This window comes from Phalacrocorax aristotelis, chromosome 2, assembly GCF_949628215.1.
Source record: "Phalacrocorax aristotelis chromosome 2, bGulAri2.1, whole genome shotgun sequence".
Taxonomy (NCBI): Eukaryota; Metazoa; Chordata; class Aves; order Suliformes; family Phalacrocoracidae; genus Phalacrocorax; species Phalacrocorax aristotelis.
In genome coordinates, this window is record NC_134277.1 from 153,870,099 (window position 1) to 153,897,899 (window position 27,801).

The following is a 27,801-nucleotide window of genomic DNA, read 5'->3' on the forward strand; positions in this document are numbered from 1 at the left end:
GCAGCTCCTTGCCATAGAATTTTGTAGGTGCTAAATATTTATATAGATTGTAGGGAAGCCTGGACAAATGAATGAAAGGGAAATATTGGTTGTTAACAAATCTGGGTCAGGAAGTCCCTGATGTGAAAGTAATTGGAAGCTAGGAGACTGTAAGGTAGAAGTATGACTTAAAACTGTGAAGGTACTGGGACAGAATAAACCCCAGCATTCTATTTCCAACGGTGGCACAAGTGATGTCTAATGAAGTCAAGGGTTTACGAGGTTCATGAAGGCATGCATGAAACAAAAATACCTTTTTGCAAAACATTTTGAAAATTGTTCTGAATTGATATGAAAATGGGGGTTTGTTGATAGTTCTGAAAAGTTCTTTTTTCATCAGCTGTATTTTCATTAAATGCTTTCATCTTAGAGATGCTTATTACATAAAATAAAAACAGGCAGGCACTTACTTTGGGATAAAATTGTTCCATGCAAATACAGTCAGAAAAAAACATCCACAGTTTAACGTTGTCAGAATGGTTTTAGTATGTTGTTTTTTAATAAACAAATCCAGTACAATCACCTGCATTTTGCAAAACCTTTCAATTTTGAGGGAATATGATTGTATCACAGTTTTTTCCCATCAATGCATATGGTGTGCAACAGTTCAATGAACAGGCAGAAATAGAGATAGGTAGGACAAAAGGGGGATTAGGCTAAAGGTGTCTACCCCTTCTAACATCCCTTAGTAGTGAGGCATCTCTGGATTAGACACTCCAGCCAGCTAGAGCAATGAAACCTGACTGTGACATGCAGCAGGTAATGTTCTTTATTCCTTCAGTGGGATTTAATGGAAAAGTCCAGCTTTAAAATATTGTTTATTTACAATTTACAAACCTTCTCTTTGCTGATGTTTCCTTTTCTTTTAAATTTAACTTGTTTACCTCTGTGTATGTGTACTGTTAAAAAAAGTAATGCATGACGTGGTCTCATCTTGAGAAATCTTTGCAGAACTGTAGCCTGGTCAGATGAGGACGTGCGGACTTCTCCGTATTATTAGTTCTGCTTGCAAGTCTGGTTATTTAGAAGGCAAAATCACTGTGAATATAGAGAATTATGAATAAATGTTTAATGGTGGCAAAGAAAGCTTTGTTTAGTTATTTAGCTTGAGTCAGAGCAACCCACATCATATTTTAGAATAAGAATACTGAGTCATTCAGCATTTGGATGGTGAATGCAGCAATTCAGGGAATGTCTGTTTGCTCTTTATTCTACACCAACATGCCTTATCACTGTGGATCTCTAGATTGTCTAATCCACAGAAAATGTACACCTACACATACCTATATAGGACTGCATAAATTTAGCCAATCCTATCAACCTTTTGGTGTTCAGGATAACAGAATAGCTTGGGATGGACGGTGTTTTGGAAAAAATATCAATACTTCAGAACCTAAGCTGCTTTCTGCACAACCATCTTAGCTGTTTCTGCATTCCTTTTCTGGGATGCCTTCATTGCTTAAGTATCATGCAAATGCCCAGGGTCATTCTGAGTCCCAAAGTGGTACGTTCATGCTCAGGCTAATGAGTCTTCCCAGAATTAGTAGCTTTGGGACCTGTAGTGAAGAGGCATCGAAGTGGCTCCACATGGAGCCAGCTTGCATTTGACATAGCCAAGGCCACAGACTTCTTGTACTCAAGATAGACCTTTGTGGAGCCAAACCAAAGGTCCAAAAGCTGCCTTCATGCTGCACTTCAGCTAAGGCATTTAGCATGGGGTCTCCTCATGTGTATCTGCATCTGTAGTACAGCGTACCTACAAAACAGCTAATCTGCTGGCAGATAAGAATTTCTATGCATATGCAAGCATTCTTTTGTTTAAAATATGTTGCCTTATAAGCCATCATATTAGATGCACTTGTATAAGAAAAAAAAAGGAGGAAAAACTGAACATGCACGTATGTAGTTTATTTTAACAGCTTTAGAAGCAACGCAGTTTTAAGCAAGTCTTTAAATTCACTCCTCTGTTCTAGTGTTAAAATAATGCCACTGAAAATAATAATGGGAGCAAAACCAAAGAGAGTTCTATCTCTAGCAGTTCCTCACATTTTTTAACATGTGGGGTTAAATTAACAGGATGTTCTGTTCCATCCCCCTCTCTATTCAGTATGCACATAAGTGAGGCATAGAAAAAGAATAGAAACAGTAACAGCAGAAAACTTCATCTTCCTAGACCCCTTTGTTCAGTTCAAGGCTGTAAAGGAGACACAATTGGTTTTACCATTGAGTCCTATTTAGTATATTTTTTCTGAGTACCTAGCAGTGATTATTTTTACCAAATGTGTGTGTTCTTGTAGATCAAATTCTTGTCCAAACCATGTTCCCAGACCTGTGGTGGGAATTTTCTTTTCTGCCCAATGTTGTCATGTGTCAAGCAAGCTTTTCACCATCCTTAAACTTCAGTTGCCTGGAGATAATATGGATAAGAGAGGGCATATGCTAAAGTAAAACAAAACTGGAGAAGATGGTAAATATTATTTATGGCTCAGCCCCAGTGTAAGTAATAGGCTACAGGAGACCTTGTCTGAGATAAAGTACGAGCACCATACCAGTGGGCTAAGTACTCAATTTTGTGAAACTGAGCTGTCTTTTGCCTGTCGCTTGGTGCCTCCTTTGCTAGGAAAAAGTATCGGGAGGCACCATAGGGCAAAATCAGGAATTTAATTGAGGAGGTGGGGATAATCCAACAAATGCCTGCAGTATTAAACCTTGAACGGCTATGCTTAATCCACATAAAGTCTGATAGTTTGGGCAAGTTGATTAGAACACAAGCCTTTTAACATTTAAGTTAGTGTATTTGTGGCTAGCTGCTCTCAGTTGATAGCTTTTCCTCTGACTAATCATCTGAGTGCTTGAGTCAAAGTAGCTTTTCTTGCTGATGGCTTCATTTTGCACTGATCTTACAACTAACAGTCACTTTGTACATCACCCTTGTTTTGAAACAGCTGCAGTTACAGATGTTTGACATTGTTTGTGCTACCTCATGGGCCAATCGGGACAAATGCTGTGAGCTTCCTGGCTTGGTAAGAAACCTCTTTTAATAACTGTAAAATTTACCTTTTACTTTCCCCTTTATTGAAACAAGTGTTTTAATGGAAGCGGATAGTTAAGCGATTTGAAAAAAACCTCAAGTCTGCTTGGATTACTTGTCCTATTGAAAGTCAATGTGACGTATGGTTCTAAATCAAGTAAGTGCTTTTGAGGCATCCACATAGTACTGCGTCTTAGACTCATAAAATTCTTAACTTCTGAATCAGTTTTGGACATCATTCTCTTCCAATCTTGATCTTTCCTTAGAGAGATGAGGAGAATTGCCCTGCCCTTCCACATGCTTGTTCCTGTTCAGAAGCTAATAAGGGTCCCCTTGGACCTCCTGGACCACCGGTAAGGTTCTATTCAGGTTTCTAGTCAACTGTACTAAACAGTCCACTGGCCACCTTTATTCCAGGATGCAAACATACTGCCATCGTATAGCTAATAAGGTTAAATCTGGGGTTTAAGTGTCAGCAAAGAGAGAAAATTATGTTCAATTTATAGCAAAGATGCCAAGTAATATGCTGGAAAAAACCTTCTCACCCAGTAAGTCAGTCAAATTTTTAATGGTTTAACCAAGACCTGAAGCATTTAGGGTAATCTTTAGCCCTTCAACCCTGTCACCCGTCATTGCCATTACCATAGCAGTAGTAGATATGTCGTAGATAGTGCCATTTATTTTCAGATTTTTAATCATCTGGACTCTGCTTACTCTAGCACATGCGTATTAAATGTAGCTTGGAGTTCAGCTTTCTGAAATGCTCAGTTTACAGTATTCTTATGAACTAAAGATATGGGGTATGACAATGCCTCTTGTGTTATAAATGATGAAAGACTTTTCTGTCTTAAAAGCACTACCTAAGTACAATATTTATTGGAAAAGAGAACTGAAAGTGCTGGTTATTCTGAGAGCTCCGAGAGGCAGAGAGGTACCCAAAAGTAGTGAAGGGAAGAGAGGATGAAATGAACTGGCTTTGATGAAAGCTGGCTTGAAACTTTTTCTAGCTCGCCAATGAATGATGAAATACGCACTGTCACAACTTTTAACTGTGGTTTGTGGTGTGGTGTTAGTTTGATAGCGCTCATCTGAGTGTTTACTCTGTAAATGTTAAGTGTATATCTAAGTTCCTTATGTAACCAGTGGAACTAGATAGTCTCTTCTAGAAGACTATTTAACTTTCCTTCAATCTCCATGTAGTCTCTTAGAAGATGGAATAAATGTTTCTCTTCACTGGCTTGTGGAAAAACTCAGACAATGGATCAGATCAGGCAATGGAGATACAGGTCACTAAAGTTAGATATCTCAATCTCACATCCCAAATCTGATTTTTAGCAGTTTAGAAAAGTTGTAGGCTCTGTTTGCAATGGTCTGTTATTGGTTTGGTTTAATGAGAATCCTAACTGGGTTGTTTATAAAACGGTCATTTATTTTTCCTTTTACAACTAGATTAATAACTCTGGCATCTTAGGGCTGCTTGCTAAGTTAGCCTGAGATGAGGCCTTCCTGTGAACAAGTTTGAAACTCCATGTTTCTCTGCTCGTACTGTGTCCTAGATGCTCCAAGAGCATGTTTTGAAGAGAAAGAGCCAGTGAGGAGTGCAAAGGAAAATAAATTTCTGAAAAGTACGCAAATTCCATGAGATGCATGTTCAACAACAAAATTAACTTGCACATAAAACATTCATGTAGCACATCCTAGCAGACATTTATCCTTGTCATGGTTTAGACCCAGTCAGCAACCAAGCACCACGCAGCCGCTCGCTCACTCCCCCCTGGTGGGATGGGGGAGAGAATTGGAAGAGTAAAAGTGAGGCAATTCATGGTTTGAGATAAAGACAGTTTAATAGTAAAAGCAAAAGCTGTGCACGAAAGCAAAGCAAAACAAGGAATTCATTCACTACTTCCCATCGGCAGGCAGGTGTTCCACCGTCTCCAGCAAAGCAGGGCTCCAGCACGCGTAGCGGTTACTTGGGAAGACAAATGCCATCACTCCCAATGTCCCCCCTTCCTTCTTCTTCCCCAGCTTTATATACTGAGCGTGTCATCATATGGTATGGAATATCCTGTTGGTCAGTTGGGGTCAGCTGTCCCGGCTGTGTCCCCTCCAAGCTCCTTGTGCACCTGGCAGAGCACGGGGAGCTGAAAAAGGTCCTTGACCAGTGTAAGTGCTACTTAGCAACACCTAAAACATCTCCACATTATCACCGCTGTTTCCAGCAAAACTCCAAAACATAGCCCCATACTAGCTACTGCGAAGAAATTTAACTCTGTCCCAGCTGAAACCAGGACAATCCTACTAATAACTTGGAGGTTAGTCCTTCTGCAAGAACTGTTCTTCAAGTGCTGGTATAAAAACTTGAAAAGGAACTTGGGAGAAAATTTATTGAAGAGGTGTATCTTGAACAAGGAAAAATTATTCTGTTCTCCTATTTGAATGTAGGTTATAAATCAAGTATGGATTAAGGTTTTAATTTCTATATAAAGATATCCAGTTTGTCTTCTCTGAAAAAGACAGTGGGATAATTCACACAAAAATGCACCTGAAGTTGAGTAGTTTGCCCACATTTCACAATAAAATGAAAAATGTTTAAAAATTATTTGACTGGAAGAATGTGTGTTACTGTAGTTCAAAACATGTACGGGTCAGGAATTGCTAAAGCTTAACCCATCAGTAAAATAATGCACTTCTGTTTATTACATTTAGCATTAACAGTGTTTTGAGTAGCATATTGCCATGCAAGAGCAGCCTTAAAATCAAGCAGAAAACTCACTGCCTAGGCAGGCGAGTATGTGATTCTGGAACTCAGCCTCTCATAAGTGATATCTTTTTTGCCAGGCAGTTAGATGGCATAGCTCTGGGAAAAAGTAAGACGCCTAGGAAAAAGCAGTGCAAAAGAATAAAGTCAGCGTTCATCTGTGCGCCAACCAAAAGTCAGAAAGTCACATGTGCTGTGCCTGGTCAGTACTGCTCCAAGTCGTTAAAATGTCATGTGACTTTTTTCTAAGCCAAGGATTTTGCTGTCTAAGGGATCAGGATTCTACCATGTAGCCAGTTTTAGACATGAGACTAAAAAGACTTCCAAATAAAAGTCTTCCATTTGTTTGGGATAGTAACTCTGGAAATACTTAAGCTCTTTAGGAAGTGGGTCATTTTGGGTAAGATAAAATACCGTTTAGATTTAAGAAGATCTGGCAGTTTTCGTTATGCGATACTGTTTTTACGGCTTCGTCTTTGCCAGAATTTGATCATGCTGTCTGAGGTTCCCCATGCAAAGTAAAAGTAAGATATTGCACAAACCCGACGCCTGCATTTGAAAGGAGTGCTGCAGAACTGGAGAAGGTGAAGGAGACAAAAAATATCGGAGGACTAGAGAAGTTTAATTACAAAGAAAAGCTTTCAGTGCTTCGTAGGTTTTAACTATTAAAAAGAAATAAGGAGGTGACTTGATAACGGTCAATTAAGAACTGTTTCTGGGGGAATGCACTGGCGATTAAGAAGTTATTTAAAATAAGAGAAAAAGGCGTAACAGGAATTCTTGGCTAGAAATAGAAGCCAAAGAAATGAAAAATTTGAAGTTAGTCACACAAGCTTAGTGGTGCTGGGGAATAGGAATAACCACTAAAACAAGTTTATGAGAAAAATGAAGGAGGTTTTTGTGATGTTTTCATCTTACATCAATGCTTTAATGGAACTTGTGCTTTTACCAAGCAAAGGTTACTGGGTTCAAAACATGGGTAAATGTACCAAATTCAGTGTGAATCTTAAAGCATATGATTTAATGGCTCAGCATCAGGCTGTTACTCAGTAAAAATGTAATCTGTTTCTGAGAACAAAATGGGAGAAAATTGTGTGATTTTATGTTAAGAAGTTGCACTTATTTTGCTGAGTATTTGCACAGGAATTTGTAATCTGAGAGAGAGGTAGGAGAAAGGGCAGAGGGAGCTACTGGGCTGGAATGCAGAAATGTGACGACCTGGAATTTGGAAACTGGCAACTGGAACATGGTTCTGTGGAGAGCGTGGGATGAGATTTTAGGGTTGGAGACGACCGTGATGGAATGGGTCGAGGCTATAGAGCTGTGGGATGGAAGTGAGAAGACTGAATGAGCTTGGATGAGGAGTAGAAAACTGCTCTACGATCACACATATGAAGACTATATTATGGTACCTTCACTGAAGAGCAAGAGTACTCTGGTACTTCCAAACATTTCTCTTATTGGCATTCCTATTTATAGCCTCATAGATACTACGTATGCATTTAATATGATAAGCATATTTACTATTTTTGTCTTTAATATAACTGCTGTTTTTGTAAGTACTTATTGTAGCCTCTAAAGAGTGCAATTCAGTCATGGTGCCTAGTTGTACAAGGTCCCTTCTGAGTACAGAGGAGGATGGCATCTCTGTAAAGCTCATATCCTAAGAGATTAAGCAATACACTCAGATGGGGAAAGGGGGAAATTGATCTGAAAAAAGTGAAAAAAATATTTTATGCTGTCTTAGAGGACAAAGCTCATGCAGCATGTGTATGCAAAACACATTCATGGCAGTCATCCATAAATATATGCAACTCCAGTGTCTCAGACGATACTAATAAAAAAGGCAACAGTTGGTTAATAAATTATTAACAGATGTAGGCACCACTGAAGGAAGCAAAAAAGAGAAAAATGGGCAAAAGAGTATGTTACCTAAGATTAGCTCTAACCACGGTAAGTCTAGTAGATCCTGGAATTGTCCTTGCTGAAAAATATTCCTGAGTAATTGGAAGCATAGAATCATAGAATCATTTAGGTTGGAGAAGACCTTTAAGATCACTGAGTCCAACTGTTAACCTAGCACTTCAAACTCCACCACTAAACCATATCACTAAGCACCACATCTACCTGCCTTTTAAATACCTCCAAGGGTGGTGCCTCCACCAGTTCCCTGGGCAACCTGTTCCAATGCCTGACAATCCTTTTGGTTAAGAAATTTTCCTAATATCCAATATAAACCTCCCCTGATGCAGCTTGAGGCCATTTCTTCTTGTCCTATTGCTTGTTACTAGGGAGAAGAGACCAACCCCCACCTTTCTACAACCTCCTTTCAGGTAGTTTTAGAGAGCGATAAGGTCTCTCCTCAGCCTCCTCTTCTCCAGGCTAAACAACCCCAGTTCCCTCAGCTGCTCCTTGTAAGAGTTGTTTTCCAGACCTTCCCCAGATTTGTTGCCCTTCTCTGGACATGTGCCAGCACCTCAATGTCCTTCTTGTAGTGAGGGGCCCAACACAGTACTCGAGGTGTGGCCTCACCAGTGCCGAGTACAGGGCCACGACCACTAGGACCAGTGCTCATGGCTTCACAATAGTACTGCTTGTAACTGCTAGTTAGAGTCTTGCTTTTCTTTAATGTTAACTGAAAATGTTAGCAACACTCAGTCCTGCCGCCCACACAATTTCTGATATGAGCCAGGATGCTGTTGACCTTCTTGGAAACTCAGTGTTTAACAACGTAGTGATTTTGGTGAGAACAGACAAATGTCCAGGAGGTTTCAACAACTGGAAGGGAACCCGTGACCACATGTATACATTTCCATCCCTGTTGTAGCTTTCAGTGTTATTTTGATGCTTACGTGGTGTGCATTCTTGGCTCTCTAATGTAATCACATCTGTGTTTAAATCTGTTCCTGTGTATGGCCACACTTAGTATGTTCTCAGCTTAATTACTCCAGTGGAATGATATAGACAGGATGTTCACTGATTCCCGAAAACTGATTCAGTTCAGAAAAAACTGTTTGGGCTTCTTTAGATTTTGGTTTTGTTTGTTTGAGAGTTTTAGTTTTCAGCGGGTCTTGTGCTTGTGCTTCACAGGGTGGTCCAGGTGTCAGAGGTGCCAAAGGCCATCGTGGCGATCCTGGTCCAAAGGTACTTTGTACAGCACCTTACAGTTGACAGATACACAGGTTCTTGGTTTATCTTTGCTGCATGTAAGCCTTGAAATGAATTGCAGATTGTCTCTGATGTCGCTGAGGAAAAAGCATAGTGAAATGCCATTGGCATTTGGTGTGTCTTTTTTCATAACAATTGCTTGTCCTGTTTGTTATTTGATAAAAGATATAGAATTCCGAATGCTACTTTCACAGCATGAATCTTTTTGTTTGTATTTATAAAGCAACCAGGCAGTTTCAAATTAAACCTTAACTACTCAATCAAATGTTAACTCATATTTCAGATGCTTTTGAGTCTATTAGTATTTAATACTTCAAACAGAAGCTGCCTTTGTCCATATGATAACAGTTTAACTTCTGTTCTGTGCTGCTTTAGGGACCAGATGGACCTCGGGGTGAAATTGGTGTTCCTGGACCGCAAGGACCTCCAGGACCTCAAGGACCCAGTGGACTTTCTATTCAAGGGCTTCCAGTGAGACTTATGAATTCAATAGGATTCTTTCCTGTGATGTTTTGAACAGCACATATCTTAGACTAGACAAAAAAAAGTCTTTTGGTGTCCTGATCAGAATCTGAATTTCAATATTTGAGGTGAAATCACAGGTTTGAGTGTAACCTATAGCGGATATGGGTTCAATGCCAAATTTTCTGTTTTTATTTGGATCCAAACTTCTAGTTAGCTGAAGGGATTTGATTGCAGGCTGAATGTGACTCAGGTATTAGTATCCAAGCCTGGAGACAAGTGAAATAAATTGCAGTGGGGGTTGTAACATGGCCCCAAACCAAAATGTTAATATTTTACCTTTTTCTGGTTGTGGTATTGCTCATTGCATATCAGTTCTGACTTGAAAGGTACACCCGAGCAAGAACAGCACATTTGCTGCCAAAATTAAGCAATAGTATTCAGTACACTTACAGAGTCTATCATCAGAGTTGATGATTAGACCTGGAGTTTGCAATGCTGTTGCGAAATAAGCTTCAGAATTTCATCATTAAGACACATTGATAGAATAATGAACTAGCAGCACTAATCTCATTTTATATCCGTCTCTGGTAGATGGGTACACACAAGCCTTGAAAGGTAGCAGATACGTACCTTTTTCTGCTAGACTTTTAAAAAAAATTTACTATAGTATAATATACTTCTTTTTACCCCATCTATATGATACTACTGTACAATATAATGAAGTGATTTGCCAAAACTGCAAGTTCTTGATCATAGAATCATAGAATCATTAAGGTTGGAAAGGACCTTTAAGATCACTGAGTCCAACCGCTAACCTATCACTGCCAATTCCACCACTAAACCATATCCTCAAGCACCACGTCTACCCTTCTTTTAAATCCCTCCAGGGATGGAGACTCCACCACCTCCCTGGGCAGCCTGTTCCAATGCCTGACAACCCTTTTGATGAAGACGTTTTTCCTAATGTCCAACCTAAACCTCCCCTGATGCAACCTGAGGCCATTTCTTCTTGTCCTATTGCTTGTTACTAGGGAGAAGAGACCAACCCCCACCTTGCTACAACCTCCTTTTAGGTAGTTTTAGAGAGCAATAAGGTTTCCCCTCAGCCTCCTCTTCTCCAGGCTGAATAACCCCATCTCCCTCAGCTGCTTATCATAAGACCGGCTCTCCAGACCCTTCACTAATTTCGTTGCCCTTTTTGGGACACGCTCCAGCACCTCAATGTCCTTTTTGTAGTGAGGGGCCCAAAACTGAACACAGTACTCAAGGTGCGGCCTCACCAGTGCCGAGTACAGGGGCACGATCACTGCCCTGCTCCTGCTGGCCACACTATTGCTGATACAAGCCAGGATGCTGTTGGCCTTCTTGGCCACCTGGGCACACGCTGGCTCATTTTCAGCCGGCTGTCAACCAACACCCCCAGGTCCTTTTCCTCCAGGCAGCTCTCCAGCCACTCTTCCCCGAGTCTGTAGCGTTGCATGGGGTTGTTGTGACCCAAGTGCAGGACCCGGCACTTGGCCTTGTTGAATCTCGTACCGTTGGCTCCAGCCCATCGATCCAGCCTGTCCAGGTCCCTGTGTAGGGCCTTCCTGCCCTCCAGCAGATCAACACTCCCGCCCAACTTGGTGTCATCTGCAAACTGGTGTCATCTGCAAATTGGAGGGTGCACTCAATCCCCTCATCCAGATCATCAGTGAAGATATTGAACAGGACCAGCCCCAACACTGAGCCCTGGGGAATACCACTCGTGACCGGCCGCCAACTGAATTTTACTCCATTCACCACCACTCTCTGGGCTCGGCCGTCCAGCCAGTTTTTAACTCAGTGCATCAGAGAATAATACAGAACACATTAGTTATAAGAATAGTTTTTTGATAGAGAAATTGTTTCTGCATAAAATTCAATTAAAATGAGTTTATTATGTAGAAAAGTATATCTTTGTCATGCATATGTACTGTAGAAACATGTCTAGTTTCCATAGAAATACCTTGGTTTCAGCATTATAGGAAATACTTCTGAGGGCTGAAGAGAAACAGTTTATTTTGAGAAAATAAATACCTTTTTTGTAACATAATAGCTATAGTTTTTCAGGTTAATTCTGAAGTTTTTTTTAAGATTAGTTTCATTTTCTTTATTTTCTAGATTTGTAAATTATTCGTTTACAGTTTTACAAATAGAGTCTGTAGGTTTGCTTCCAGCAGGAAAAGTAGTGTGTTTTCTTATTGGTTGCTTGGTTGTTTCTTTTTCTAAAGAAGCTGAAAGGAACTATTAAAAATAGGAAGGTAACCATGTATTTGGTGTACTATCTGTGATTCTTAATTTGCAGGGGCCACCAGGTGAAAAAGGAGACAAGGGAGACCTTGGTTTTCCTGGCCTGCAGGTATTCCCTAAGTTATTGTTTAACCTGTCACTTGCTAAGTCTGAATGTTGAATTGAGGTTGTTGTGAATTTAGGGCACATATTCAAAACAGCTGAGAAGCATGTTGTTGGGGTGAGTTTGAACAGAGGTTTAGAACCAGGAATCTAGGGTACGCTGGTGTGCGACGAAATCATTCAGAATGTGAAGAGCTGGTTACTTTCTTGATCTTATTTGACACTGAAATAGGGTCTCTGTCAAAACATATTCACTCCTAGATGTCTGCTTACCCAGTGAATAATTAGCATCTGCTTGTTTTCACTTTAAACCCATGAAGTTCCTTATGGAGTTATCTAGGAGGACACATAAGGCACTTGATCTTTTTGTTGCCATCTTTCACAAGATAGACATCTTAAAAAGCTGTAGTATTCGGCAAATCTTACTCAGTTTGGTGTCTGGTATGTAGTCTGGAGACTGCATTCCAACTTATTGCTGCTTTCCAGGGTCATTTGCTCTTCCCTTTTCAGATTCTGCTCTTTTGCTGATTATATCCCTCAGTATTTGTTGGTTGTTACCAGGTTCCCCCATCTTTCTCATGTATGCTAGGGATAGTAAACTCATACAGCTTTTCCTCATAAATCAGTTTTGTTAGCCCTCTGACCACTGCAATAATGGTCCCAGACTGCTGCTTTGCAGCTTTCATGAGCCAGAAAGTGATATTTCATCTGAACAATGGGGAACTGCTGGACATAACTTGGAATCCTGCTCAGGCAGGACTTCCCCATTGATATTGGTGCACTGACTTCAAACAACATGGTTACAGACTCCATTTTAGCAATGATAGAGAGAAATAGCGATTGCATTTTTAGGTTAAGGTACTGATGTCGTGTAGTGGAGTTACACTGACATGACACCACAATGATGTAGGAAATCAAGCTCTCTTCAGCTTAGTGGCACAGGAAGCCAGACTTGATGAAATTGTCAGTGTTCTTAACAGAGGATTGTAGTGAGGGGTTATGAAGCTGGTGCATTTTAACAATGTATGTTTAACCATCCCTCATTTCACAGAAATACCTTGACTGAATCTCTTCTACGGCCTCATCCATTACTGAACTCCCTAGTTCTATTTATCCAAAAGCATGTCATACCGTTTCACTGGAAAGTGATTTAGTTGGATTCTGTTAACCTGATCTCATCATTTGTCCTCTGTTTATAATGCTTAGGGTGTCCCAGGAGCATCAGGTTCACCTGGAAGAGATGGAGCTCAAGGTCAAAGGGTAAGGTAAAATGAACGTTTTAAGAGTATCCATTCTATAATGGATATGTTCCCAGCGTGGTTGATTTATTATAGTTTGTCACTTGTACTCTGTCATTTCTGGAGACCCGTATCTCCCTGCCAATCAGCAGAGAAGACGGAGGTAGGGTGGAGTATCCTTCCGTCTGGTAGATCAGGGTTGAGAAATACTAGGTGAGTAATGGGGAGCCATGCAGTATGTTTGTGTTTAATGCATCTGGTGGGAGTAGGTATCACTAGTGTCCAGCAGTGCCAAATAGCCTACTTGCTTATATGTTTAAAATGAAGTGTTGATTAAATGGCACATAATTAGCACGCAATACAATGTAGTGATCTAAATTTGCTTTCTAACTATTTAATGAATAACAGAGACAACTACAAGGGAATTTAATACTGAATGTAAACCAATACTTGTAGAAACTGATGACCCGAGGAAAAGGTGAAGAATAATATAAAAATTTAGTCAACCTTATTCTGCTTCTGGTAGAACGAATGAGGATATTTACAGTCTGTCTAGGAACTGGTAAAAAAATCTTCATGTTCACATGTGCAGTTAAAACTCTAAGTCCTCCTCCCTGCCTCCTTGGGGAGACTCTTGTTTCATTATTAGACAGACAGGCATTGGAAAGTTATTGTTAGCATCATACAAGGTTTCTGTCTACAGCAGAAGTTCATTATTAAATCTGACTTTTCAGTTTCACTTGAACAAGATTTACATATTCATGATCCTTTTTTGGATCTGTTAATGTAACTTGAACTTTAGAGAAATCTGGACCTTGTGGATTTCTGACATTAACCTGAGACCTTGTTATATATAAAAAAAATCCTTATAGCAAAATGTGTATTTGAGCTCACTTACAAATTTAAGCATTGACACATCTTTATGTATAGAAGTAATTCCACTGAACTTACTGTAGAATTTGGGCAATGCATAGGTGTTTTTTCCTCTAAAATCAAGGAAAGAAAGTAATTTTATTAAGGCAAATTTACACAACATTATCATCAGATGAATAACCTCCTAATCAGATGAATAGCCTTCTAATTTTCAACTAAGTTGTGGTGAAATTAGAAGGTAAATGTATTCCTTTTCCTATATACTACTTTATAATACTGTGATGCCTTCTTCTGTATGGAAGCTTGTTTTTGTATGTTTCTAATGTCTTCTTTTTGGCTGTATTTGAATTTTTTTCCCCTAAATTCCCCAAGCTTGGTGTGTCCTGTTCATCCCAGGTTAATAAAGACCTGGAGCCTGGTGGAAATTTGGATTTTTGCAACCATGCGGTCTAATCTTGGTCATGGCCAGGTTGAGGTGACTTGGTGCTAGAGGCTGTATATGTGAGTGGTATGTGCCCCCTCTTTCTGCATTCCTGATCGCGAGGGACAGTAAGCATTCTGCAATTCAGGGAGATGAGAGCTCTCTGTTTTTGCTTTACTCTGTAGCTAACGTTATATTTAGCAGTGGAGGCCCTCAGCCATGTCTTGATGTCAGCCAGCAGTTCAGAAGTGGTCTAGTTTTACCACAAGTGGAAGTCAGCAGATTGTTGCAGAGACTTGGTATTTCTGAGAAAAGCCAGCAGGAAGACTAGTGCAGCAAAGGCTTTTGATACAGCCTGGAAAGGTCATGCAGTGCTTATTCTGTAGAAGACCCCAGTAGTGTCTATAATAAGGTAGGGCGATTACATAGATTGCTGTTTTTTATAGATAAGGTAATAATGCTTTGGTAATGTGTTCACTTTCTTCTGGTGTTAATCAAAGGAGCTGGATAAACAACCTAGATCTCATAAAATTGGGTCTGTTAGACCGTTATTGTCTCTCTGCTACCCTTATGCAATATTGTCCAGCAGTAATTATTTCTATGGCAACAAATAATTGTTATACTAATTTTATGGTGTCGTAACTCGTTTGATTCCTCTGAAGTTATGACAACACAAAATTGCGTTTAATGGGTGAAGGTTCAAACCAGTGATTTCACTGCAGTCTCTTTGAAGGCCAAACACTTGAGAAAGGCATAATTCTAAAGGGCATAACGGCAGCAACAGCAAAGGGGACCTGGAAAATTCCTGAGCAGTAAATTACCTTTTTGTATAATGTTCCCTTTGTTGGGCTTCCTCCTGTTAGCCAAGAAGCCAAACTATTTTACAGCTATTATACTACGAGAACTAAGATTTTCTGTTATTCTTCGCTTAGCTATCATTTCCTCTTTGGTATTTATTGTTCATTGAAATATTTTAATTATAGTGGTACCAGGGCTGTAAAACACTTAAACAGATGGCTAAATCACACAGATTTTAATGGGAGGTAAGCACGGGGCTGATATTTATTGGGAGATCTCTGAGAACTTTGCTGAACTGGGGATAATGTGATATTAGATTGAAGAAGTCCTGGAATGGAGATTTTTTTCCTTCCAGTTGCTGGTAGTTGGAATCACTTCACTTCTACAGTTCTTTTTCCTTCCTTTTTGTTTTGATTTCTAGTGTTTATAATTTCAGTTCTATTTTTGAAATCAGTTGAGAAAAGGTCTTTTTTTCCCTCTTAATGTTTTAGTTCAACAATTAGTCTATAAAGGTTCTTTTGTATTTCTGAACTTCTACTTTTTAGTCCCTGGTTTATTTGCTTTTCTTGTTTTCTAGTACCTCGTTAAGATTATAGAGCATCCCCTCTGTCAGTTGTGTGAATTCATAGAAAAGTCTTCTGTAATGAAATACTCTCCCTATGAAAAAGAGTGGGATGTAATAAAAATACTGTTTGAAGGTTGAATTAGAGTAAAAAATACATTCTCTGATAATAAAGCAACATTTCTGAATATGCATGATAATATTTTATACCTCTCTGGTTACTGGTTTAAATCTACATCTCAGACTCCACGTGAGGAACAGTCCCTTCCCCTTTCATCAGCTTCTAGTTATAAGAGAGTGTCATAAAAGGCTTTATAAAGTAGAAAATGTTTTCTTTTTGTTTAATGGCTGGGGCTGTGGTTGGTTGCTGTCCTCTCTTGCTGTCCCATATTTGTAGCTGGCAATATAGAAGGTTTTTACTAAAGAGACCAGATTTTGTTTCTCCACCAACTCTCCCAAGCATATCATGTTGAAAGATAGAGCTTGAATTCACATGTGAGAGAATCCAAACCAACATGATGCTTCGATGAGTATGTAGACAGTAATTAGACTCTCCTGTGCTTTTGGTTCATCTCTTTCAGCCAAGAGTATAAAGTTTGGAAGCAGACTGAAACTGACCTGTGTTGAGATGCGTAGGTAGAGGGAGGAAAAGTCTTCCCTTTCCCATATCTCCATGGCCACTATCCCAGGTCAGGTCATAATTGCAATCTCTGTTCTTGCTTGCCAAGTGCAGGCCATGTGAGAGGACAGATTTACACAGCTGCAACAAGAGAAGCCTAATATATCATCCTGAGTGGCAAGCATGCTCTGATGGATGACATGATGTAGGGAGGGATCTCCATTGTTCTGACTCTGAAGTTCATATGTCTTGTGCCCATGTTATTGCTTGCTGTCACCTTGTGGTTCCCCCAGGGGGGTCTTCTCCTGGCCAAGCTTCTCCTTGGCAAAGGGGCATGGTTCTTCCTCAGCAAGGTAAAAAATTCTGGAGGAAGCTCTGCTGGATGTGCTTCCCTATATCTCTGCTAGGGGTGGGACCACAGAGTTAAACTGTCAAGGGATTGATTTCCCTTGCTGAGCTGCTGCAGCTAGTTTGGAGTCCAGAAGCATTGACCAATGCTGCCTGTTGGAAGACACTGGTCTGCAGTAAGATACCTGTAGCTGACAGAGGGGGTGTTTCAGTCTCAAACATTTCTTCAGGTCCTAATGGCTCCTGTTCAGCTCACTCTGAGAGCAGGAGGGCAAAGAGACCAGCTGTGAGATGCAAAGCCTTTGTCTGTAGGCTAGTGAATTAGATGTTGCCAGAACATGATTTTGAGCGTTGGCTAGTGACCTATGGAGTGTAATGCTTGTCATTCCTCTTGGAAGTGCTGGGCTGGGCCAACTCTTTCAGGACATTGTTCAGGGGATAGTATAGATCAGAAGCCATTTCCAGGAGGGAATTTAGATGGGCAGAGTTCTAGTGGGCTTTGTAGAATAATAAAATTAAAGTTGGAAGGTACCTTCAGAAGCCATCTAGCGCTACAGTCTGCTCAAAACAGGTCCGATCAGATCAGGTTGCTCAGGTTCATGTTGAGTCTTGAACACTTCCAAGTATGAAGATTTCACAACCTCCCTGGGCAACCCATGACAGTATTAATTTAACCACTTCCGTTGTAATATTGTTTTTTTCTGTACATCTAATCATAATTTTCACTTGTGTCTGTTGCCTCTTGTCCTATTGCTGTGCTCCTCTGGGAAGAGTCTGGTTGCATCTTTTACCTCTGGTCAGGTAGTTTAGACAGCACTAAGGTTACCAAGCAGAGCAAACCCACCTATTTCAACCTTTCTTCCTATGTCCTGTGCTCTAGCCCCTGAATGTCTTCATGGCCCTCCGCTGGACCTGCTCCAATATGTCAGTCTGTCTTGTACTGGGGAGACCAAAACTGGACACAACACTCCAGAGACAGTCTTAAAAGTGCTTGATAGAGGTGAAGGAGCACTTACTGAACCTGCAGCTGAACCTGCTGGCTGTAATGCTACAGCTAGAGTGTGTGGTTGGCTGCCTTTGCCGCAGCAGCATGCTGACAACTTGTGTTTGACCTGTTGCCCCTAGGAACACCCAGTTCTTTTCCACAAAGCCACCAAAATGCAGTTATGTATGTCAATATGAGCTGTGTCACTTCTTTTTCTCTAAGGACTTGTTTAATTTACAAGCAAAGGCATAGTCAAAGGGACTCGGATACACAAGGGAAAGGAGTATTATATTCCAGATGTTAATCTTAACAGCACACTGCAAATACTGGAGGAGAAATATGACTGATTAACAAAAGATATGCAAGAAATCTAAGTTTTAAATTATGAAGAATTAATAGTAAAATATTTTCAGACTATCAGCTTGTAGATGGCACTGGTAGTTTCACAAGGAAGAGAGGGAACACTAAGTCAACATTAAATAAAGGATGTGTGTTTTGAGCAATATTTCAAAAAAAATGCCCACGTCTTCGCTTCCTTTCTGGGTTAGCTTTGATTTAAAATAGCTCATGTTGGTGCAAAACCTTTTGCAAGCTACAGCTTGGACTAATACACTGAGATAGTGCTTAGTAATATTTTTCTGGTCGCTGTGGTTTATCTTGAGAGGAGGAAAATTGTTTTTGAAAAAGAAAAAGAAGGATGAGGCAGTCATGCGTCCCAGGCTGCAGTTGTTTTTTTAAAGGCTGTACATGAAAGTCTTTCAAGCCTGGGCTCAGTAGCTTCAGTTAACATTTTGCCGGTATCTAGTCCTACTGGAAAAATCGCCTCTCCACAAATAGCCCAAATAAATTCCAGGCTACAAAAAGCTAAAGAGTTTGTAGTGAGGTCAGCAGGAGCACTGACTTCAGCAGATTGGAGACTTTACAGGGATTTAGGTGGTGCTTACATTCTGTGATGCCATTTGTATTCTGGCAGATAAAATCCCTTATAAAAAATTCTGTGGCTTCTACACTGTTCCTCCATAACTGTTTTCATGCCATTAGCAAAATATGACCTGATTTAAGTTAACCTTCCGAAATAATATGCATCTTGATTCTAAACTGCCCTACATCTGAGGTCACACATCACAATCTGTCCCAGCTTGCTAGTGGGCATGCAGCTCCATGCAGGAGATTCAGTGGCTCTGTACAGTCATTCCTATCCTGGATGTGAATGCATCAGAGAGAAAGTGCTGTTGTGCTATGTAATTCCCCCAGTCATTCTGGAGACGGTTAAGCAAAGAGACTTCAATAAAGGGAGAGTAATTAACATCTTTAAGGCTTCAGTGCTTCAAATACAACTTCATGAATTCTCACAGTGCTGTATTTTCTTCTACATTTCACAGACCAAAAATAATGTGAGAAAGAGCCAGAAGATATAGATTCCCAGTCTTCCAGCAAATTTCCTGGTACCTACTAATCTCCTCTGCTCACTACTCACAAGTTCAGAATGAGTCTCGGATCCACTCTGGCCATTGGTTGGTCTGAGTAACATCATCTTCAAACCCTGTTGGCAGCACAAGCAAATAACTTTGGTCTTTTACCTGCATGAGAGAATAGATAGTGCCATATTCTTTCTTGAACCAAACCTGTCTTTGACTTCATTTATAAATAGCAATTTTCACATCTAATAAATACAGTAGGAGGCGATTTTTTTGTGGCCAAGCAATACAGCACCAGTGCCAGGAGAAACGAATCCTAGGAGAATAGGCAGGAGATGACTCTTGAGCAGCCAAGAGTAAGAATACTGCTCAGAAGAAAGAAATTGTGAAATATATTCAAAGAAAATATAACTCTTACTGTTAGTTCTACTCTTTGACTGGGATGGGAGAAGGAATGGACATACAGCATTATTTTTCTTTAGAAGTTTGTGTGAATCCACAGTAGATCCTAGAAGTTGGTGGAGAGCTGTATATTTCCCTCCTCCTAGCTGAATTAAGCCCTTAAGAAGGTCCAACCAGTTTTCATCCTGCTTTAGGACTGGTCAAAAATAAATGGAGATTTTAAATCTTCGCTTTAAAAAGTGTAACATATAAATATGAAGGTATCAGACTTCTTGAATGTTTTACTGTTACAAAAATAGGTCTAGTTTGCATTATCTTTTAGGGACTTCCATGTTATTATAAAACAGCTATAACTGAATTTTTCAAAACATCGTTCACAGCTAAATGCTTCTTCCAGAGAATATCTGAAACCCTATTTTATAATTTTTAATACATTTCAAAGTTCCTTATACTATTTTTTGTTTCCTCTAGAAACACCAATTTTTAATACTGAACACACTTTCCTTTGCCAATTTATTTAATTGAGCTAGGCTTGCAATCTTTTCTCTGTATATGTCTTAAAACTACTGTGATAGAGACACTCCTGCAATCTTTATTTCAATTCCACTTAGCTGTTATCTTTGCTTTAGTTCTTACTGTTATAGGGGAGCTGCTTTGGTCCTTGAAGCTTCAGGAGCCACCTGGCTACACTGTGAAACAGGAAAGTATTTCCTTATCAAGTCTAAGGATGCATAGATGACATAATATGTGTTGACTCTGTGGCTTATTTTATCATTGAAACCCCCTTCTGGTGGAATTTAAAAAAAATCCTTTCCAGGTACATGGCAGATAATATTCCCCAGCCAGTTTTTTATGCCACATGATAGCAGGTTTGAATCATAGTTTCCAAACTGTGTAAAGCATAAAACTAGTTGTTCATGCTATAGTCATTACTAAAACTGTGTCAGAAATAAAGTTTCGGGAAAAAAGCATGAAACGAAAAAGATGTGCATTTTCTTTCTGCAGCTCTATGAGATACTGAGGCCTAGAAAGTTCTCTGTTCTGTATGTCAGCATAAACATTTTCAAACTCTCTTTCCTTCTACTCTTACCTCCATATTCTGGTCTTGAGCCAGAGATAAATATTATTTCTGTTTTTTAGGCAGTGTAGTAATTAAAGAATTCACTTATCACCAGGCTGTTTAGAAACCTATGCTTTATAGCACGTGGATACAAAATGTGCACGTTGGTTAATTTGCAAGAATGCTTTATTAACATTGTATTTTCTTCTACATCTGGTCAGTCTTTTTCCTATGATTTGCTTGCTTTCCAGTTTCCAAGTTATCTTTAGTTTTGGCTCTCATTTCTGGAAGCTCTGAAGCACGTTCATAATGTAAACCACATGAGCATTCCTGCCGCTTCCTGAATCAGGACCTCGGTGATAGCTAGTACATACGTACAGTATTGCTGGGCAGAGAGATAGGCTCCCAGTTGCCATCTTTCAGCACTTAATCAGTGGGACTGTGAATAGTTGCAACCAGTCAGAACAGATGTAGAAGTGTGACCCATCTTGTGGTAGAGAAATCTGACAGCAAAGGCTCTAATTTACCTCAGTACAGCAGCATTGTAAGTGAAATTCACCCAGAGGGGAAAATTGCCGGTACAAAGAGTTTCGCATTGCTGCTTCTTACTTCAAAAGTATTGTGACACTAGTTGGATTTTTTTTTTTTTAAAATACTGGCGATGCTATAGCTCCTTTTCAGAAATAAACCCTCCCCAGGGCAAATAAGGGAGTTTTCTTCTAAGAAACCACTACCACCATTTATTAATTTCAGAGAAAACAAAGAACAAAAGGAAAAAAAAAAAGTCTTCTAGATGAAATGGAACAGATTAATGAAGTACATATAAAAGCTGATAAAGTTGCTTATATTTCTTTTTTATAGGGCCTTCCTGGCAAAGATGGACCCACAGGCCCACAAGGACCTCCTGGCCCAATGGTGAGTATTGCCCATGGTATTTGTTACTGTAAAGGTCAGCAGGATTTTGGGGGATTGTAGGTCACTCTGTTACCTACTTCAGAGGATAGACGAAGGCCAAGGGTTCTCCTTGGGAGTCAAAATTTTCATGATGCAGGGGGTTAGCAGAGAGCTGATAGTCCAGTGTCATTTCTTTCCACCCTTACTTAGCTCAAGAAAAGATGTCTCCCATGGGAAGGGGAGACAGTTGTTTCACCAAGATTGATATCTTGTTCTTAGTCAGGTAACTGCGCTGTATAAAGGGAATTAGTGCCTTAACATTTGAAACAAAACTTTCTTTTTGTAAGAAATTCCAGTTAGGATTGTTAATTGAAGGGAACTGCCGGGTTTTGCTTGGTCTCGAGGCTGGAGGTGAGCACAGGTATTCAAATGCTCGCATAGAGTAATCAAGGAAGACAGCAGAGGCCTCATTCAAGCTTTGAAGCAAGATGTATGTTGCCTCCAGAATCAGTCTCATCCTTCTCAACCAGGGCAGCTAGGCAAAGTTAATGCCTTCTTGATAGATTTAAGATGTTAGGTGAAACTGCTGATGGTATTGAGTATTCTCCAAGCAATCCTGTTCTTTTTGTAAAGAACGTTCGGAGTCATCCCCCCGAACACGGTAGTAATGTCACAGGATTTAGTCTTGCGGTTCAGCAGTCTTTGTTTCAGAAAGCAAGCAACACAAGTCTATTTTTCTCAAGCACTTTTCTCAGAGCTGTGCTTTCAAGTGTTCTTTTTCCTGCAACATGTGCTTCTTAGTCCTCTCTTCCAGCATCCTCAGTCTTTGACTTGCAGAACTATCTGTGTACTGTCTGCTTTGTGAACCTCCTCTCCATCACAGTTATTTCTCCCATCAGGATTCATGGATGGTTATTGTCATCACAACTGAGTATTTTCTTTCTCATTTTCCATGTAGGGCATACCTGGTGCTCCTGGTGTTCCAGGTGTTACTGGAAGCCAGGGGCCACAAGGTGACGTTGGAGCTCCTGTAAGTAAAATTAATAAATATTGCTATATTTGCTGTTGTGGATTATTTGGTTTCTGATCCTGACTTCGCTGTTTTACAGAACTCAATATTTACAGCTTATGATCTGTTTGCAGTTAGGGGCTAAGTGAAACATCATATTGGTCTTTCATTGTTCAGTCTTCGTAATTAAATTTATTTGTTGATTTTACATACAATGTTTGGAATATGGGGATTAAAGAGTCAAAACACAAGATTAAAACACAGCAGTTAAAAGCATAACGGTATGTGAATTTGTAGTCTGTGAGTGATTATTTTCCCGTTTTTTTTCCTTTGCACTTCAAACAACTCTCAGGAAATTAAAGTACATCATTTATTACCCTGAATATTTCCAAAATATTATTCTGACTTTCAAACTGTGAAATTATTGCATGAAAAAAACCCTGGCTTTCATGGTTACTCTGAGTTTACATCAGGGCAACTGACTAATGAACAGGGCTTTTTCTAGAATGTTGTTATAAATTTCACCATCAATTTCACTGAGTGGAAAATTAGACCCTCTATACTGAAAATAAGTATTAGAAACGTCTGATATTAAGTTTGTCTTTCAGATATTATTTTATTATAAAAAACCCACAGTTTAACTAGAAGAAAGGAATACAAATATAAAATGAGTGTGTAAATTATGTAAAAGAGAAGATTTACAGAGGACCTCTTTTTCTCTGTAACAGTTTAGATAATATTGTGTATATACATTTTAACATTTGACCACTTGGTGAATTATAAAGCGTGCTCAATTTTTTTCCAGTGAATGTTCTATCTAATTTTAAAGGCATCAGAATGTGACAGTATGCACTTCTGACTCGATTTGTAGAACAGAATTATTTTTTTTTCCAAATCCAATTTGCTTTGGAGATTTAATCCAATGCAAGCATTTTTGTTTGGTTTAGTGGAAATGAAATGACTGATAATATATAAGTAAAAATAATAACCTAATGCCCAGTTCTGCATAGTTTCTAAGTGTAATCATGAAATCTACTAAGGAGATTTGATGAGCTGTGAAACTTATTACTATCAATGTATAACATGCTGACTATTCAGTTCCTGTCCAAACACGTGTTCCAGATATTGAACTAGATTTCCTAGAGTGCAGATAGTGTAGATATTCCTGTGAGTCACGTAAGACCTCTGCTGTGAATGTTTAGACTCCAGTCGTTCTGAAAAAACAACTAGTTGGGTAAAAAATTATCGAGTTTCAATAACTGTCTTTCCCAAAAGGTAGAGTAATAGAAAAGAGGCCCAGAAATAATCTTGCAGTCTTGTAGAAGTTTATTCTTTCCTAGGATAGAATAAGCTGTGTGTTAACCATACATCAGTCAGCTGTTTACCTCTTCATGCAGACCTTTCTTCACTTCAGGAGTTCCTGGGAGATGTCTAGCCTACCTCAAAAACCTCCACTGATGAAGTTGTGACTGCCCTAGACAACTTGTTCCAATCAATAATGATCCTTACACTCATTACACTATTACATTATCTTTAATGTCATACTTAATTTTCTGTGCAGTTTAATCCCATTGCTGACTCTGTTCATAGCAGATGCAAAGTCATGGTGCACAAACGCTACTAATTTCAGACCAGTATTTTGTCTCCCGTCAGCCTTTTCTTCCTTATACTCAGTGACGATTAGACCCATTTCAGCCACGTGAAATGCCTTACCTAGTGGCCTGCCCTTGGTGACATTCTAAACAAGAGAATTTAGTATATGACAATCCCGCCAAGAAAGTCATTGCCATGTAATTGCCAAAGGTGAACATTGTGTTGAGAACTGAAATGGAAAACGTGTATTCATTATTGCCACACAGCCTGCTGAAACCATGTTCCTTGTTTGTTTTTTCTCCTTTTACTGTGATGCTGCAAGGGAGACAACATTTAGGTGTTAAAAATTTTGAGCAAGAACAAAATGAGAATTAATTTTGTATTGAACCTTTTCATAGGGTCCTCCTGGAGCTAAGGGTGAAAGGGGTGAGCGGGTAAGTCTATGTTCATGTTAGCCACCATTTTTTTTCCTGTCTGGCCTTCTGTCTCACTTAAAGCTTTCTCTGAGAAGTTATGTTTCTCTGTGTTTACAGGCACAATAGTTTTCTCTGTGTGATCAGGCAAATTTTCCTTCTTTCCACACATTGTCTTGTGTAGAGCTACAGTAATGTTTTGAAGGTGAGACGTATGTGACATTAAGCATGTCCCTACATCTCTCATTGGGATTATCTTCTCTGACCTCTGTTTGCTGGCTAAAAACAGTAATGGGAACCAGGGAGATCCCAAAACTTTTTTGGCTTTTATTCTCATGTGTGAGGTTATGATCTCAGGGATAATAAATGTCTTTCATTGCTCTAAGCATTTTCAAGACAAAAACGATGCAAAAAATCGTGTTATGACACTGCTGCTGTTGTTATCCAGGGTGATCTCCAGTCCCAAGCAATGGTACGTGCTGTTGCTCGGCAAGTGTGTGAACAGCTCATCCAGGGTAAGTACATTTCATATGCTTCTATCTCTAGAACTGATCTTTTCCTGCCGCAATTACTTAAAAATATGATGCTTTTCAGAGCATTCAAAGGGATCTCTTCCTTTTAGGCTAGAGAGTCAGTTTTATGTTCAAATGGATTTATGTCCAATTAGGGCTGATTAGCATCAGGCATCTAAAAAAAAAAGCCTGAATTGTCTCCAGTCTATTATAGTATACAGAAACTTCTGCTGTAATAATTTTAAACTTTTATAGACAAAAAATACAAAAAACAAACCCATCAAAGCAAGGAAGTAAAATTCTACACAATAGTTCTTCTCCTTTTCTGTCTAATCCCTAAATCACTGTTTCTCCACCAGCAAGTGCACAACTTTGTATTATCAAAACACAACAGACCACAGCCTTGAGGACCTGCCAGTGCTCTGTTCAAACTTAGCTGAACCAGATTCTCCACTGCAACTTGAAAATGAGGATGTTTTTTCCTGACAGGTCATATGGCAAGATATAACTCAATTCTGAACCAGATTCCAAGCCAATCTGTCTCAACACGAACCATCGCAGGACCTCCTGGTGAGCCAGGTCGGCCAGGGGCTCCAGGGCCACAGGGTGAACAAGGATCACCAGGCATGCAAGGGTTTCCAGGAAGTCCTGGTCAACCAGGAAGACCGGGAGAAAGAGGTAAGCTTCATACTTCACATACAAAAATACATACCTCCCTTTCCTGACACATTCTGATGGCTTTTGTCTGCTATCTAATTGTGAGAACAAGAGTTTTATCACTAGCTGATTGGTGAGCTCAACATAGACCATAATGGAAGCTCTGAAGACTCTTGGTCATGAAGATAATGCAGGCTTTGCCAGGTGTGAGTTGGCAGGATCAGACAAAGGTTAAATGCCTAAACTGCTGAAGATTGGTAGCATCTAATGGGACATATCACATCACATCATGCTTTCATCTTAGTAGGACTCTGAAGTAAGCTGGAGCTGTAAATGTATAAGCAAAGGAGCTTTTGGAAAAGGCAGCTGCAAAACTGATAGGTTTGTGTTGGGGAAAGATTGAGCTTTTCTGCTAAACTTGAAATGCGTCAGTCCCATGATTTCTAAGTTGTGATAGTCTGAAAGGAGCTCGGTTCATGAGAAGAGGGGAAAAAAGCTAGTTTATGAGGGGTTGAGAGGATCAAGGAGAGGAAGTAGTGAGGTCAGAGAGAAATAATACAATTAACTGTTCATTTACAGTAATTCTCCTTTGTATTCATGCGTGTGCTAGATCTCGTTCTCCTTTCCCCCTCCAGCATTGTCTAATAAACAAACAAGCTCCATGTTTTGGTTTACTCTTTCTCTGTGCAACCCTGGCAATCTTTGGTGTACCAGAGTAGCACTAACAGAGGTAGTACTGAGTGGATTTATGATTGTGAAAGTGCTTTGAAGACCATCACATAAGAAAGTGAGCAAAAACTCAAGACACAAATGTGATATTCAAGAGCGATGAATAGGTGTTGCTGTTACAAATATCTAAAATGGCATGTTAAAAGTGAATTGCTGTGAAGGCTGTTCAGTTCAGGAGCTTAATAGTTCCAGTTTACAGTAGCCATGATGACCAGAACTAAAGCATTGTTTTGAAAGGAAAGTCTTTGAGTGAACCTGTGGATCCTTTCTTCCCCTCAAGACTGTAATTTTAATTACCTTCTTGAAAAAAGAGGCAAGGTTTAGGGTACTAGCCTCTCAGTCATGTTGCTGCCTGCTCCAGCTGAGCAAAGACTAGATGCCGTTCAGAAAAAAAGGAGGAATGAGGGGGTGGGAGGCAAGTAGGAAAGAAAATTGGAAGAGACAGCAAGTGAGGAACTGACTTTAAAAGTGGTGACCCGGAGAGACTGATTGCAGATTTCAGGGTAGTTGCTTAAAATACTAATGTATTTTAAATGGCTTCTCAGGCAGGAACTGTTTAAGTACACAGAATATTTTGCTGGGGCTTCAGGAATGGATGAACTAAAATGCCAGGCTACAAAAAACAGAAACCTGTCCATCATTTAACATATATTTTCCATTGTATTTGCTGTGCTGCGGCCCAGATCCACATTTTGTACTACTATGAAATCAGAGTGATGAGATATAGTCATTTAAATGAAATGTGATGCGGGCTAACTCACTGCTTTATATCTGGGAAACAGCACTGGTAACAGACTGAGTAGACAAAGGGTAGAAGCACGTTAAAAAAGAGTATTATTCTTTTCCTGTCCCTACAGATAACTGATGTTAGAAGGCACTGGTTTTGGCAGGTAGTGCTTGTGGGGAGTTTCATACTTGGTAGAGAGCAAGCACTTACCGAGCATACTGCAAGAACTATGATCAGTCAGCCTGGGCTCTCTGCAGATTTTCATAAAATGGGGTGCCAAATGTTGGGAGTGTTTTACAGTATTTATAGCTTAAAATGAGATTGTTTTAAGGAAAAAGAATCTATGTGTAAACTTAAAGGCAAAATAATTAGCTTTATTTGAGTGAAAATGGTTTTTAGGACATTCACGTAACTGGAGCCTTGCACAGAACCTGGAAGGAAAAGGAAGGAGCTCATTCAGAACCTAGGAAAAAATACAGCAGTTATTTATTAATAGAATAGGATTTATTTATAGAATTTATTTAATTTATTCAGAAGCAATTGAAATTTTAGATTGATAGTATGCCTGGTGTAGTAGCAGTTTATTTAACAGGAAGATACCTCTTGAGTTGTACAGACCCTTGGGATATTTCAGAATCCATTTCTAAGGAATTGCTCTAAGCTAACCCCAAAATGCAGCAGGGAAAAGTAAAAATTCTTTTTACCAGCT

At 39.6% G+C, this 27,801-nt stretch overlaps 1 protein-coding gene across 7 annotated transcripts in view; it reads left to right on the forward strand.

Moving 5' to 3' along the window:
• The window catches only part of COL14A1 (collagen type XIV alpha 1 chain), a 126,169-nt gene that overhangs the window by 88,164 nt on the left and 10,204 nt on the right, over positions 1-27,801 (forward strand). For all 7 annotated transcript variants that reach the window (XM_075085694.1, XM_075085693.1, XM_075085697.1 and 4 more), the window contains 11 exons: positions 2,985-3,062; positions 3,337-3,423; positions 8,919-8,972; positions 9,372-9,467; positions 11,788-11,841; positions 13,041-13,094; positions 21,420-21,473; positions 22,411-22,482; positions 24,453-24,488; positions 24,916-24,982; positions 25,469-25,657. In XM_075085694.1, coding sequence (XP_074941795.1) covers positions 2,985-3,062; positions 3,337-3,423; positions 8,919-8,972; positions 9,372-9,467; positions 11,788-11,841; positions 13,041-13,094; positions 21,420-21,473; positions 22,411-22,482; positions 24,453-24,488; positions 24,916-24,982; positions 25,469-25,657 — 841 coding nt within the window. The remainder of the gene's footprint in view (positions 1-2,984; positions 3,063-3,336; positions 3,424-8,918; positions 8,973-9,371; positions 9,468-11,787; positions 11,842-13,040; positions 13,095-21,419; positions 21,474-22,410; positions 22,483-24,452; positions 24,489-24,915; positions 24,983-25,468; positions 25,658-27,801) is intronic.